Source organism: Trachurus japonicus, chromosome 16 (assembly GCF_045865225.1).
Source record: "Trachurus japonicus isolate A0001 chromosome 16, Traja_1.0".
NCBI classification, from domain to species: Eukaryota; Metazoa; Chordata; class Actinopteri; order Carangiformes; family Carangidae; genus Trachurus; species Trachurus japonicus.
This window is the reverse complement of record NC_140922.1, coordinates 24,112,375-24,128,153: the sequence shown is the minus strand read 5'-3', so window position 1 is coordinate 24,128,153 and position 15,779 is coordinate 24,112,375. Positions and strand designations below refer to the sequence as shown.

At 40.5% G+C, this 15,779-nt stretch overlaps 1 protein-coding gene across 2 annotated transcripts in view; it reads right to left on the bottom strand.

Annotated features, from left to right (window-relative positions):
• LOC146972461 (zinc finger protein 236) overlaps positions 1-15,779 on the bottom strand; it is a 55,916-nt gene that overhangs the window by 3,264 nt on the left and 36,873 nt on the right. The window contains exons 23-31 of one of the 2 annotated variants that reach the window (XM_085802681.1): positions 14,943-15,088; positions 12,712-12,943; positions 12,437-12,628; positions 11,471-11,629; positions 7,218-7,375; positions 6,970-7,098; positions 6,240-6,434; positions 3,632-3,761; positions 876-1,049 (exon numbers count right to left, since the gene is read on the bottom strand). In XM_085802681.1, the coding sequence (XP_085658807.1) occupies positions 876-1,049; positions 3,632-3,761; positions 6,240-6,434; positions 6,970-7,098; positions 7,218-7,375; positions 11,471-11,629; positions 12,437-12,628; positions 12,712-12,943; positions 14,943-15,088 (1,515 nt within the window). Of the gene's footprint in view, positions 1-875; positions 1,050-3,631; positions 3,762-6,239; positions 6,435-6,963; positions 7,099-7,217; positions 7,376-11,470; positions 11,630-12,436; positions 12,629-12,711; positions 12,944-14,942; positions 15,089-15,779 lie in introns of both variants that reach the window. The other variant, XM_085802680.1, reaches the window with a different exon arrangement.

The following is a 15,779-nucleotide window of genomic DNA, read 5'->3' as shown; positions in this document are numbered from 1 at the left end:
GACAAGTTAACTGTGAAGTCTGCAGCCTCCATATGTCTGATCTCAGATCAAACAACAAATTTACTGCTCAACTTTTAAGTGTGTTGCCACAGCTGGGACACGGCATGTGCAACCTTGTAGCTGCATCAAAGTCACATTTTAATTTCCATAAGACCTGCAAACATAGGTCGTACTTTCTGCAGGTATTGCAGGTGAATGACAACAGGAAGAAACCTTGAAAAAGTGAAAATGAAGTTGTAACCTTGTCCAGTCTGGGTCTTATTCCCAGTCACACAAGAGAAGCCGGTCTTTCAGACGTGACTTTTCAAATAATCTACAGCCAGCCAAGCGTGGGGACCTGACAGGAAGTCTTTGTGGAGTAGGAACAGAGCTGTCGGCATTGTTCTCCTCCTCAGGTCATCCTCAATAAGTGCCAGCCGGGCTCCGAGGTGGGGTGTTTGAATGAAATGAATAACAATGTGAGTTGGTCGCACTCAGGAGCCACTGCTTAAATCTCGATCAGGGCTGTCAGGAAGAAGTAATGTCTTAACAACCTGTATCTGTTGGTATCAAAGAGGATGCTGTGCTGACGACTTGTCTCTATGTGGTTGCACTGTAAGGTTTAGCTTTTAATCTCGTTGTACTGTTGTGTAATGACAAATAAATTCTGATTCTAGTGATTCTGATTCAATAAGGAAAAGGAGACTTCTATTATAAAATGCTTATCAACCTCAATTGCTCTTGGAAATACTTTTCCTGGAGTGAAAGTGAACTGAGCGGACAGGGAGACAATATCAAGATGATTACTTCCTTTTGTTTCACAGCTGCACAAACATCTGCCTGTGCGTCCGAGTGTTAATGCGTGCGCAGTGGAGTGAAGCCGCTCAGCTGCTCACCGTAGCCGTGGGATCTCTTCATGTGGTGTTTCATGTTGCTCTTCTGCGTGAACCTGATGCTGCACACCTCGCACTTGAAGGGCTTCTTTCCAGTGTGTTTGACCATGTGGACCTGCAGAGCGCTCTTCTGGTTGAAGGCCTTCTCGCACTGACTGCATTTGAAGGGACGCTCGCCTGCACCAACACAGAGACCCACAGTTACTTTTCATCTGCTGTAATTTGCGTTGTACTTCATTATTAAACCACCCCAGAGTAACTGTGACATATGGATATACAATAAAATTAATTACTGTACTGTAGATAAAAGCCACAGTGTTTGAGATTATTGGACTATATGTAAAATGTAAAAGAGACATAAAGCTGCTTAAAGAACATACAGCTAAATCTAGCTCTAGATTCATTTCCAACTTTATTTGATCTGAAATAATATTAAAGCATAGGCCTTGTTGTTGTTTTCCTCTGTGTGGTCTTTACTCTTAAATTATAAAGCCATACTGACCCCTAATTGTGCTATAAGTCCTCTGATGTCTCAAGATTGTATTCAAACCCTATACTTACATGTTTTATCTTTAGTATTTAAATTATCCAAGGTTTTGTTTTGAGTTTCATGAATTAATGAATCTCAAATATAACAGCGTATAATCTTCTTAACATATTCTTGTTTTGCTTGTTAGTGTCCTGTTGAGACGAACAACGCAGCGGGGACACTTTAAACTTTAGCTGACGGATTTCACTGGAATATTCTTTGACATGAAAATGCCAAAGCAGCGACACTTAGAAACAGGACGTTTCTAGCTCATAATGCAGGGGATGTGCCACCGAAATCTGTGCACTTCAAAAAAAAGATCCTTGGCTTCGCAGCTTGAGTCTCTCCTCAGTGGCCTCTTTTAGTCGGAGATCCTGCTCGGCGTTAAGAAGACAACTCATTATGCCGCCTGTGTCTGTCGACACTAAACAAATACAAACTCAGCATAATGCTGTCGCAGTGTGTGATTTTAGTGTTAACAACAGTTTCCGCATCTGTCCAACGATACTGAAACCTCCCCTTTACAGAGATGCTGATTCAGCTCTGTGAAAACCTCTGCTCCAGGCACATTCTCAAAACTATAATGCCCATATTGTACCTCTCATACAGAATAACTCCTGCCTTGAGGAGAATATGTACAGCCCTCTTGTTGCCTTGTCATGTTGTTTGGGTTGTAGATCTGGATGCGAGTGAACATGCTGCCGTAGACATCAGGCAGGAGTTTTTTGTGTTGTTAGAGACAAAACCAAACATAGACAGATGAACCTGAATAGAAAAAGTCCAATCAGAATCTTCCTTACCAGCATTCAAATTAGTCTATTCAAATGGTAATAGGCCGACAGAATTGTTTCTTTATGTACACTGAGGGTTGATAATCATGCCTAGGTGCCAAGGATTTCACACAGAGAGGAGACATTCAGAGGGCATTTACCTGTTTAGTAGCTGTGTCTTTATGAATGCATGACATAATGAGTGTGAAAGGGAAAGCTGACAGCTGCTAAATATCAAATCAAGAAAATGATGCTGCTTTTACATCCAGTCCTTTATTTTCAGGACTGTGGCAAAGCTCTTTGTCGATTTGGACACATTAACTCGGTTTAATGATTGAATAATTACTCTGGGTAGGAGGACGTTTCCAACACGGAAGATTCCTTTTTTTTTTTGCCTCCTGCAGCTCAATATTGTTGTTATTGATGAATTTACTATGGAATTACTGACATGCAGTAATCATGTAAAACATTGAATACTAAATATCTGACCAACATGTTTCCATTGTCCTCAAAGACTTGTTATTGTATGTATGACATTACACAAGATAACAATACACTAATACTGTCTGATAACATCTAAGTGTCTCAGTATCTCAGTCGCAGCCTCTCTCAAACCATAAAACTCCACATGCTACACTGTCGTCCGTTAGCTCCTGTTAGCTACAGCAACAGCAGTGCCAATGTAATCCTGAATAATTTAACATCATTCTGCTTAATAAACACAGCACTGATACAGAGTAACGAATGTTCCCTTTTTTATTTATTCATCTTAACTCTTTTAGCCCGCTAATGAGCGAAGTTTAGTTGGCAGCTTCTACTGAGACTTAATAGCAAATGGAAAATATAATATTGGCAATGGCAATGCAAGGGCAACATCTTACAAACTAGCCCAATTCAATCATAACGGACCTGTAGCTAGAGTCTGTTGACTGAAACAAGCTCAAAGAAAGACATTTTGATCTCCGTATCTCTCTAAAAACAAAACTACTTTTGGTAAAATGCTGCTGAATTAATAAGGTAGCTGGCTCTTCATTCTACAACTAAGTTAAAATCCAGTCCAACTAATCCGAGCTAGTTAGCTGATGAAGGAGACCGTTAGCCCTGTGCTAAAGAAAATCAGTGAGAGTCAGTATGCTGCTTTTAAAAAAACAACAAAAAAAAAAACTGGTTGGTAATTAAAAATGATGTTATCATTGTTGTTGCTCTAACTAATTGGGAGGAACTGGTCACGTTTTGTAGCATTAGTGATGGATTACTCAAGTGTGACTGACTGAGACAAAACTGATACACATTTTATGATAGTGAATTAAATGTCTTTAATGATTTCTCAAATAGTTTGTATAGTGTATATTCCATAAAATGTACTTTTGTAAATGGTGGATTTTAATTTGAATCCCAAAGCTGTGTTTATTTCTGTGATGACGTCTACAGTCTAAACCATAATCTTCTATCTATCCTACCTGTGTGTGTTCGGTTGTGTCTCTCCAACTGGCTGCGCTTGGCGAAGGCCTTCACGCAGGAGAGGCAGTTGAAGAGTCTGGGTTTCTGCGAGCTGGGTGACGGGCCTGGCTGGTGCACCCGTTCATGCTCCTGTGGACAGACCAAAAACAAAATCATCATAATTGCAGTGTAGGACACAAAGTGCCTTTCCTATAGTGTGTCTCCAGATTGACAGATGACAGAGATTACTGTCATTTCGCCCTGGGAGGAACTGACCGAGTCACTGTGAAGGGTCTGGACACCCACCAAGTCATGTCTTCTTTCTTCTTTGTGTCTCAAGTATTTAATGATGTGCTCTGTTACCCGTGTCGTATATTGAAAAATGAAAACCTGGCGAGGTCTTGTTTTGTTTATCTATTTGATATCCCCTGATATTACAACCTATTACATCTTAGCATTCAGCTGATTCTTGAATATTTGAGTACATTAAAATGATGTAGCTGACAGGCAAAATACTATGCATAATGTACTGAGTATATATTCTAAGTACACTGAAAGGCTATTATGCAAATATTGTATTATTGGTTTTAAAGAGGTCAGGCTTCTCTACAATGTGGTTTTGTATGTTTGAAATCAAACAATTTATTGACGAATCAATTAAAGATCCATTTTTGTGTTTGTAATTGATTTCAAAATGCCATTTTAGGCTGTGAGAAATTACCAAGTTTATTCATATTCTCACAGTTTTCTAACAAAAGAAGCGACACCTCAAGAAAATGGTTGGCTGGCTGTTGCCCCTCCACATATAGTGTGATCAATATTAGATTTTTGAAAGTAACACAGGGATCAATAATATATTTCCAATGAGCTAATATTGGATTATGTGGGAAGCACATTAATAAAAATATTAAGTTATACAAATGGTCTTGGACGAACAGAGACAGGATGTCATATATATTTATTGAATTCAAGCAGTCAACTGGCATTGAGCTGACCTTTCTGAAGATAAACATTTGACATTTTAATGTTTTATGAGCTGCTGTTTCCCCATCAACCTCACAGAACTGGAATCTGGCATCACCTGACTACACTACCTGGCACTTCAATCCCTCTCTAAAGTGTTTGAGTGAACAGACAGAATCTTTTCAATGAAAAAGTGAGTCTGTAAATCCCCATAAAAACAATCTGGGATCATGTATTGTGTCAGAGATGATGAAATTCAGGAAGCAGCGCTCAAATCAATATTGGGCAACACAAAGCATGAGTGTCTATGAAAGCGAATGGGAACAATGCCATAATATTATTGTTGATCTGTAAAAAGGGCCAATGTGGTTATTCTATAACTGCATCAAGTTTATAAGGAGATAAAGTGTGGAGGGCTTTTGAGGTCACGGTGGAGGCAATGTTTATTAAAAGTGCCTTGGGTAAGTTGGGGAAAACATTAAAACTTTGATTATAAAAACTCAACAACCTTCAAACAAGCAACAAAAAGATGAAAAACAATTCATGTTCCCCTGCTTGCCCCCTCATTCACCGTGGCCACAATAAAATCTTTGTCATCCCTTCCCTTTTCATTAATTTTTGAATAACCTGTATACACCTTTAAAGTTCAAAATCTCATTATAGTTAGTAATCTCAGGTGACCAGGTAATTGTAAAAGTGAGCTCCGAGCTGGAGATGATGCAGTTCATCACAGTGGGCAAAACATGTCCTTGATTTATCTGGCTGTCGGGCTCATGTTCTGTAAAACACTCAGCTCTTCCCTGTGAGAGTCTATTAGTGTTCCCTAACCTATGTAGCACTGCCTGTCGAGCAAATTAATTATTTTTCTGTGTTTCCAAACTTTAAAAGGCATGGCTTTGGCTGGCTGGCTATAATTAAATAGCAAAATTATTATCCACCGGCCAACAAAATGAAAAATAACAGCACTACCAATTTATCTTTCCGCCACTGGGCCTTTAAAAATCCAAAATCAACATCACAGTTCTCATTGCAGACTAATGAGAAGCCCGGAGGCCTGGAGAGGATGGAGCGCGGTCACTCTCTCTGTGACACCGACCTAATCTCATTGTCGCTCCTTTTATAAGAGACAATTACTGCTCGGCATGTTGAGGCACATTTACTAACGTGAAAGCCAATGGCCCAGTGGCCTTTACTCAGAAACATGACATGTGGTGGGGAAAGAGCTTGTGTATAAAACCATATCCTCCTCCTCCTTCTCCTCCTCTTGCACCTCTTTCCTTCTGATGTGAGAGCCTCAACGTTTATGTGCTTGAGTGTCTCACCCACATGGAGGGGATCGAGAGACACGTGTATATTGGCTGTAAAACACTTCTCTGTCTGAGTGTTTTGTTTTGTCGATGAGAGTGACAAGTTTTAAGAGTCTATCTACAATCCCCTTGATTAATTACTCTTAGTTTTGCTTCATACAGAAAGAGTGCACTTTGATTATAGTGTCCTCTTTCTCACTGACTCTTTGAATCTCTAATTTTTCAGTGTGAAATGGAGGCAATGATCGCTAGAAATTAGATCTGTGGAGAGAGTTTCATTTGTCCGTCGCACTCATTCACATACAATGCTATATTCATCTTTAAATAAGGGGCCACTTCAAAGCTGATGAGTTCCTACCTTCAGGTGTGTGGCTCTCTTGAAAGCTTTGTTGCAGAGGCTGCAGACGTGACAGCGGTCCTTGCCGTGGGCTTGCCTGCAGTGGCGTCGCAGTGAGTTGGCGTTCCGGCACACCTGATTACAGTAGTAACACTGGTTACGATTATCCCCCTCCGGCTGGGCGTCCTTCCCAACCTTATGCCCGTCGTCGGAAATCTGAATCACACACAAAGACACAGATTACTTAAAATGTTTATAAGTCCCGTGCACAGCAACAGGCTTCATGTGCAACTCCACTACTTCCATAACTTAAACAAGTGCTTCTTCTAGGTGCCAGCTGGTGCAGGATAAATCACAGTCAAAAATTCAAAGAAAACTTCCAGCGCACACTAGAGCATAGATAAACAAGATGTATAAATATGTGAATCTTGTCTGAATTAATTTTTGACGGATTACTTAAACTTCAAAAGTCAAAAGTTTGGAAAACTCATGGTGCATATTTCCAGATATCCTAATTTTTTGATTGATGAATGTGGGTTTACATCGCCCTCACCTCAACTCATCCTATTAATTCATATTAAAATTTAAAAAATAAATAACTGATCTGGCACTTATTTTCTCAAGATAGGTAATCCATTACAGCCAATTACTGTGTTGCCATCTTAAGTATTTGCTCAATTCATCAATGCAAAACCAATTTCCAACCTTGTGTCGTAGCTCCTCCCCTTGATACAAACACACTTACCGGTACATTATATCCATTGTCAGATGCTCCGTTGGCAGACTGGGAATGATGACTGACCAGTATGACCTGCTGGCCTGAGCTGGCTGACTGCCCTGACAAACCAGAGTCATTCAGCACTGCAGGATATGTCTGACCCTGAGGACCAAAACAAACTCACACACTTAATTAAATCATTGGATTGTTTATGATCTCTAAAGTGCATTTTAAGACAATCTGGGTTTTTAAAATCACCACCTTGTAATCATTTTTTTTACCTGTGCGTTGAGGTTTAGAGTGACGCCCTCTAGCATACTGTGTGCATCAGCAAGGGTTAGTGTGACGCTGCCGTCACTGGCCACGCCTCCTGGTGACATCACTAGGCTCTGGGATGCAGCAGTATGTGACAGGGTGGTGCTCGGCGGCAGGCTGGTCACTGATAGGTCGAAGGAAGAGGTTAGAGGTTAGAGGTTAGTGTAATTTGATCACTGCTACAGTCACTGGCTACATTCCCTTAGTGACCAATCTTGTATTCAATATGGGGACCTTGTGCTCTCATCATCAGTAAACACTGATGAGTGAGTTAGCACAGTCCTGTAAAACGTGTGCTGCACCCTGAATGACAGGCACACAGAGGGGAGCAGTAAACAGACAGACCCAGCCAGTACAAAATTAATGGGTTTTTTGACAGCCCACTGGTCCACATTATGTATGGGACTGCCAATGTGGTGGAAGGCTACAGTGTGAGTTAAATGTTGGGCCAGTAGCTGCAGTGCATTAAATGCTGTAATGACTACAAAATACACCTGTATGTGTTGAGGTGAGGCAACTTACTATCTGGCTGCTCCCTGATTTAAATAATAACATATATTCATTGGGCATTTACAGGAGGGGACCTCCATTATAGTAGTAGTGAATGAAACCAGTCAATATTTGAACTTAATAAAAAGGCCAATATGGGCTCAATACAATTTATCAGTCAAAGTGAAGGTTGAACTGTATTTGCATACAGAGTGACAGGAATGCTCGAGACTAATCAACTACAGCAAAGATGCTCTCCATGCTCTGTGTGATGCTCTGTGTCTCTGCGATTCAAGCTGTGGGAATGTTTCCCTTTCAACTTGAGAGAGGTGGGTAATGAAGAGAGACAGATGAGACAGGAAATGTGATTAAACTTCCAGGTGACAAGCAAGCCAGTCAACAGAACAATCAGGAAGACAGGAAAAATCATATTTGCTCACTGCATGAGCGAACAAGCCCCTCGCTTTATCATCAGGGACGGGTCAGCACCAACTATTAAGTGATGATTATTCACAAATTGGGTTTTTAAATGCAAATCTCCAGCCTCCTGAGAGACGCATGTACAGGAGAACAACCTGAAAGGATGAAACTGAGTATGCCTGCTCAGTATCACTAAAAATGATAAATTAAGCAATTCACACATTTTTATTTGTTTTTACTGAAGTAAAAGAAGGATGAAGCCTATTCATTACAAAATACACCCTTACTTCTTTTAAAGTTTAATTTTGCAGTTTTGTACTGTTTTGTGAGCGATGGTTTTCTCCTTGAGTGCCATCTGTTGAGTCTGGCCGTGCAACATCCTTCAGTCACTGAAGCATCATTTTCCATAGATAATTCTTGTGCTAAGTCAAAGGCACTTGTCTGCTTTTTGAGTTTGTTTTTTTAAGTTTGCGTAAATGTCTAATTGTGCATGACATCATTTAAGTGTTGGTCCTCACTTGTGAGAACATCTGCCAATTAGTATTAGTATGTTGAGTAGTATGGCTGCTCCAGACCACTGCTGCAGCTGTGCTGCTGCCTACGTTCAATAGCCTGGTGATTCACTACAAGTACCATCTCCTGTCTGTATGACGTCTCAGATTCTGTCCAGGCAGTTCTTAAATGTTGCACAACCTGAACAGAGGAAACTGTTTTGTCATAGCGTTCATTCTGTTAGACTGGGTGGAAAGTACAAGTGCATTAACTGTTCCGCTGAGGCTGCCCTCCTGGCTCTGTATTTTCAATGTTGTTAGTCTAGTCTGTTGGTTGTTAATTATATGGAAGATCAAATAACTACACTTCAACTTGATAATACACAAGTGTTGTAAGGCAGTACAATTTTGAAACATTTTCGTGGTGCACTGTACATTAAAGATTCCTTTTATAGCACAGATAAAAGAAGAAAGAGATGATGTTCTGAGCTAATTCTGATCCTTCAAGGCTCAGCTCTGTCAATGCTGCAGTGTGTAATTCAACACACAAGAAATTACTAAGTAGAGTTATACTATTTGCTCAAATACAACAGCAAAATTGCATTTGTCTTTTAATGTCTGCTAAATAAAAAGGCCAACATTCCCAGCTAACTAGCATGTTACCAAATCAATAATCTGCTAGACACAGCCACAGTCCAGAAATGATAAAAATAAAAGACAGTCGTGGGCTAGAAATGAAAGCCTTGCTTTTGTTTACGTCTGTGAAACAGAACACCAGCTGTTTCAAAAATGACTCTACTGGCAAATCTGCCAGCATTCATTACAACTGCAAAAAGCCTGTGTGGCTTGTGAGAACGGAAAGCTTCACAGCAATCAGGAAGGGGCTTAGTGAACAGTCAGTCTGCAGAAAAGCATTCACTGATCTGATCCTGGGTGTCAATTTTCCAATATGGCAATTTTTGCATTTGTATATGTGATGTGCTGGGCCAGGGCCTTATTCGCCCCCCAGAGTCTCTTTTATAGCTATTTCAACTTCTCCATACTTTGATGATGATGCTGTACTGTAGTTATGGGCACACACCTTAGCAAACCATATCATAAAAAGGGTGCTGGTGGAGACTAGAGACTGTTTGAGCCTCTCCATCAATGCCTTAGTTTTATCCTGGTATCTCACTGGTGCCAGAGGGAGAGGACGCTTCTTTTGAACCATAAAAGGAGTCTGAGCTTAAGACGAACCACTCACATTATTCATGTTAGATCTTGCACTGGCAATAAATGTGAGGGAACTACACCTATCATGCGTCCTTTGTATACGAAGTAGCTTTTTTCGGTGATGTCTGCTCTACACTGCACAGAAAAAGGCATCTTGCTTGGTCACCTCTACAGAAGGAGTTTTCTGTTAATGCAATCTATTCTTCGTTGTTTAAAGCAGCAGGAGGTCAGACTTCACCTACGCAGCCGGTGTCTGATTGTCAACATGTTGGGAGTGATTACAATGGTTTGCAGCGGCAAAGACAAAGTCCTCCCGCTTAACATGCAGGCTCATTCCATTAAATAGGTGGCAATTTAATCAGTGCTGCTCAAGTGGGTTGATGGGTGATAGTTGCACAACAGCCAGCTGAGCATCTCCCTCTTTGCTGCCACACTATTGGTTTTAGGTGCTGGACTTGAATCAAGTGGTGTTAAGAGTGAGTGGAGCAGATCACTAATTGCTGACACGGTGCAGGTCAAAGATGGGTTTTGTGTGTGTTTGTAAGACTCTTATTGAGTAGAGCTTTGGTGAGAAAAGCCGACGGGAAGAGAAGAACTGGTTTGTTTGTAACCATGAATTTCCAGAAGACTTTTCAAATGTATTTTCTCTTAAAGGGACACATCTTTTTTTTTTTTTTTTTAAACAATGGAGGTCAGCAGATTGTAATTAATTAAATTAGATAAATTAGATACATTAACAGTCTCATAGGTTACCTGTACTCTCCAGGTACTAGTAAGCACATTTCATGACTCATCTCACCTTCCAGATGGATTTACTTACAGTTACAAACTAATCCTGTGTAGGGTCCTGTCTTCCACCTGGCATTGAGCAGCTCAAAGCACAACACAAATGTCTTTGCTAGTTTCGGACTAAAAAATCATGCATATTGTTGAAATAGAAAAAACACTTGCACCCACTTCAGCAGCCATGAGTGTGTTGGTCCTAAAATGAGCTACAGTCAGGAGTATTGTTGGCTGACCAATAAAAACCTTGAGAATTGTCTTAAATGTCTTAAATATTTGAACATGTATGTAATATTTGTATATTTATATGTGTACCTGTATATATATGTGTTTTCAGATTGAGCATATATATATATCTTTTTATTTTATATTGTACCATAGGACCCCAGGAAGAACAGTCGCTGCTGAGGCAGTGACTAATGGGGATCCATACTAAACTGAACTAAACTAAACTTACTTTACTTAACTTAACCTGGGTTTAAGTTAATGCAGCAGTATTTCACTGTTATTTTAAGAGTACATTTTATAAATATATATATAGATAAATATATGGTTGTAAAGTCAGGGGCTCAACACACATACACTACACATAAGTAGAATGTGCTAAAAATGCAAATTGGATCTCGCTGTGGCCTCAAGGTAATCACATCACAGATGAGCAGATGAGTGACACCGGCCTTTGATTGTGTAACTCGGGACCAGCTCGGCAAGGCGCTACAGTCGCTTCAGGGATTTAAGATGATTTGAATATACTTTATGACTTTCCACTACAATATTCTTCTGTCAATTTAGACAAAAGCACAGATTTATATTCCAGTCCTCACCTGCCATTCCAGTGTTGGCGGGGCTCTGAGGTAGGAGGTGGTCATTGGTAATGGTTAAGGTTGCACTCGTGGGCTGGCTGCTGAGCGGCGATGCCAGCCTGATGCTGCCGTTCATCTCTGTACCATTAGAGTTGCCATGCTGAGGGAGCAGATCCTGACCTGAAACATGATGAAAACAAGTCGTTTTTAGAGCAGGAATGAGTAATAGTTTTCACACAGTTTCAGGCTCTTACTCTTTTTCGACCATTAGGATCAGGTAGGACTTAGCAGTGTTGTTGGATACATTTCCCAGAGGTGTTAAATTTGGACAAACTGTGAGACTTGAGATATTTGGCTATTTTTTGCATTTCTTTCCCACTTATTCTAGTTAATGAAAAAAACAGAATTGTGCTGAAAATTTCTTAAAAATAAGTATTGGTGTAGGTTCAAGAGAAAAGAAAAATAAGCTTAGAAATAAGAATAGTTTACCACTGCTGTAGTGTAAAGGATTTCAATCACAACACAGTAAATCTATCAGAATGGCGAATGAAAGAAAGACCAAGTTGTTTTCAGGGGAAATTCTCTGACTGCTCCAGTCATGCAGGCGGAAATGATCTATGGTGTCTCAGGAGAGCTGAGAAAAGTGAGGCAGCCTCGGCTTTCACCTACTATGTGGATACAGCCTGGATCCTGAGCTGATATGCAATGACATGGCTTGTGGGGAAGGTGTATCACTCATACTCTCTAATACTAGGGGCTTAATCTTGATTTGTGAAGCAGCTACAGAATGAAAAAAAATATATATATATACTGTGACTCAGTCCTGGGTTTGTTTTTTTTCACTGGCAGCAAGCCAGCATGTTTACAAGTGAGGAAATCAATGAATATATTATTGATCTTGGGGATGATTGAAAAGATAAGTGTTTGCAGTATGTTGCATTGAAATTGCATGTCATTCTGATGAGCCAGTGGTGTGGTGGTCCATACCTGATATGGTGAGCGTGATCTCTTGAGGGTTTCCTGCTGCAGAGCTGGAACCAGCAGCGGAGGCCTGGGCCTGTACCTGGGCAAGGGCTTGAGACAGGCTGGAGTTGTTGATAGTCAGTGTGATCTCCTGACCATTACTGCCCCCAGCAACCAGGCCAGAGCTACTCATGACATGGCTTAGGTCCTGCGAACCTGCAGGACCCAGAGGAGAGACTGTATCAGTTATTTAGCTCACACCAGAGGGCGTCCAGTTCAATCTCTCCCAGCAAACATACCTGTGGCTTCCTGCTCAGACAGGCCAGCCATCGTGACCTGTGCAGGTGTGATGGTGGACGGCTGCAGGGCCAGGCTGGTCAGGGGGTGGATGACGACATTGGCGGATACCGAGGGGTCAGCGGTGGACATGAGCTGGCTGCCGGGGTGGGAGACGAGGCCAGTGTCAACGCTCAGAGGATGAGAGAGGAGGCTGCCCTGCTGCAAGGTCTGCTGCAGGAGGGTATGGTCAATCTGGAAGAGAAAGCACTGCTTTAGATCAAAGGGAAAGGCAGATGCTGAACAGGAAAGGGAGAGAAATACACAGGACATGTGTCAGGGAAAAAGAAAAAGCCCCAAGGCCAGAGGAGTTCCTTTTTGTAGGGTGAGTCTGTCAGAAGAGTCCCACCCACTGACATCTCTGACGAGACTTACATCTGTGATCTAAAATAAATCCAGTTAAGGGAGATGAAATGAGCATCAATTAAGATTGATCTTGAACGAATATGAATCTATATTTTACAGTCAATGTTCCTCATGTATGAATGTATTTGATCTATTGACAACAACTGCTACATTGAATTTCAATCCAAAACATTTATTTGCTCAGAAGCGCTCTCTGTTTCTCTCTCTCTCTCTCTCTCTCTCTCTCTCTCTCTCTCTCTCTCTCTCTCTCTCTCTCTCTCTCTCTCTCTCTCTCTCTCTCTCTCTCTCTCTCTCTCTCTCTCTCTCTCTCTCTCTCTCTCTCTCTCTCACACTGACAACAGCCTCTCAAAGTCAGTCTGACCACAAGGAGCTCTGGGAGAAATCCTGTCGCAATGTAGGGCCAGTGGACCGTCAAAAAAATCCATAAAGTTTTTACAGTCTCTGTATGTCTCTCTGTTTCTTCACCGGCCTTCACTATTTGTCTGGGTGTATATGAGGCTGAACTGCACGAATGCACTGGGACTAGACTCACTGACCGATCACAATCTGTTATTTGTTTGACATACATGAGCTGCATATATTGTTATCTTATACAGTAGCCCCTGCCACACCTGCCGTAACATTTTTATAAAAATTAAGTTTGAAAAAGTGAAGAAAAAGAAACATTGAACATCTGAACAAATCCCAGTATTCAAATTCCAGTTAACCAAAACAAACATCATGAATCTTAACCACAAAATGCAGATCAGATGTGATAAAATCCAAATATGATTCATTATTTTTTCAGATGACTGAACAAAATTAATCATTGGTTTTCCATAATACAGCTATGCTGAATATTGTCCTCGTGCTCTTTGGTTCAGTGTAGGGTTTTCAAGGTCTGACGCAGTGGCCCCATCCCATCTTGGACAAAATTCAGTCCAACATTTGTTCAGACCTTGGCCATTTTGGCATTGAGAGTTTGCACATAAGCACATACTTTATGTGCATTTAGTGGATGCATTAGCACAACACCTTTGTCTCAGCAGTAAATCTAATTAAAAGACAAGGTTGAGAGGCGGTTGCGTTTTTTTCTAGTTGTGTAAATAATATACGCTCGTGGAAGGTCCTGTATTGAGATTTTAAAAAGCTAATCATGCATCAACACTTAGAAAAACATTTTGCACAAACTAATTTGTTGAAGTAATTGAGTGAAATGACACACGGGAATAATTATAATGTATTTTGCTTCAGCTGACTTCGGCTGAATAAACTGAACTGAGGAAAGACAAGAGGTTAAGCCTTGTTGTGTTATTGGAGAAATAGGCTACTGTCTTATTTAATCAAAACATTACTCTTAATCAGGTATTGACTGCAATTAAACAGAGCAAATAAAATTTAAAAAGTGCAACTGCATATCTGGTCAATAACACAGTATATAACTAACACTAATATATAAATATCATAAATATGTAAACATAAATCATTCTTAAACTGTAGAGAAGAGGTGGGCTGGGCTGAAAATAGCATTATCAAACATCCTGTAGGTTAATGCTACATAATGCTAATATAGCAGTAATATATGGCTATGCAACACTTCAGCTCTACCAATGGATAATGTAAACAACAATTCAGCTATATAATATAGTGATAATTTTAGCTTGGTAGTTGTGTGGTTCAAGAAGTAGCCTATATTAGTTTCTTAAATATCGACAAACTTAAACTTGAATCATGACAGACAGAAAAGGCTCAAATTATTCAGCCTTACTCTCTCACAATTCAAGGTCAAGATGGCGACACACATGTAAAAAAAAACCCCACAAGGCTCAGTAGGAGGTGTGTGTGTAACCTGTAGCGTGATGTTGTTGATGTTGCTGGTGTCAATGCCAGAGATCTGGACATTGGGGCACACCAGGTTGGCGGGCGTCAGCTGCAGGTGGATGCCATCCAGTGTGGTCAGGCCATCTGGCAGAGACACAGTCAGGTCTCCTGCAGCTGCAAAACACACAGAAATACACACAAGGACATATTTAAATATTTCACATTTTCTACTTGATGCTCAACTAATTACGGTAACCTTAGCCTTAACATAAATCAAAATATGACCACAATTTATGAACAACCCACTGATCAGCTCAATCAAGTATTCATGATTGTAATCTTTACATAATAATATGACATTTTTAAGATTTAATAAAAAACAAGATTACTGCTCTTGATAAGCAGCTTACAGCAGGTAATGAAATAACAGCCTTTATTAAAAATTGACTTTGCCTGAAACTGTTAGAAATTAGACAGGACCCCAGAGGTAGACACAATTATATATTTCATGCCAAAGGCCAGATTTTCACTATGATTGTTACTGCTGAAGCAATGAAATCCCAGAGGTACTGAACAACAATAAGATCCAACAACAACAAAAAACCCCAGAGAAAACAACAACGAGAATCTAGAGATGTATTCAGTTTTGTCCCCAGGAGATGAAAGGAGAGGAGAAACTGAACACTTCACTCAAAAAAAATATAAAAACAGACAGAGTGACTGAGGTGTAAGAGATTTTGTGAGTGGTGAGTCTGAGACCTGAAGGCCATGACTGGAAAACATTTTTTTGCCAAGTGTCATGCCCCAGCAACAGTGTGGAGAAAGCAATTTCATGGCTGCACTGGGCAGTTAGACTTAAGTTGAC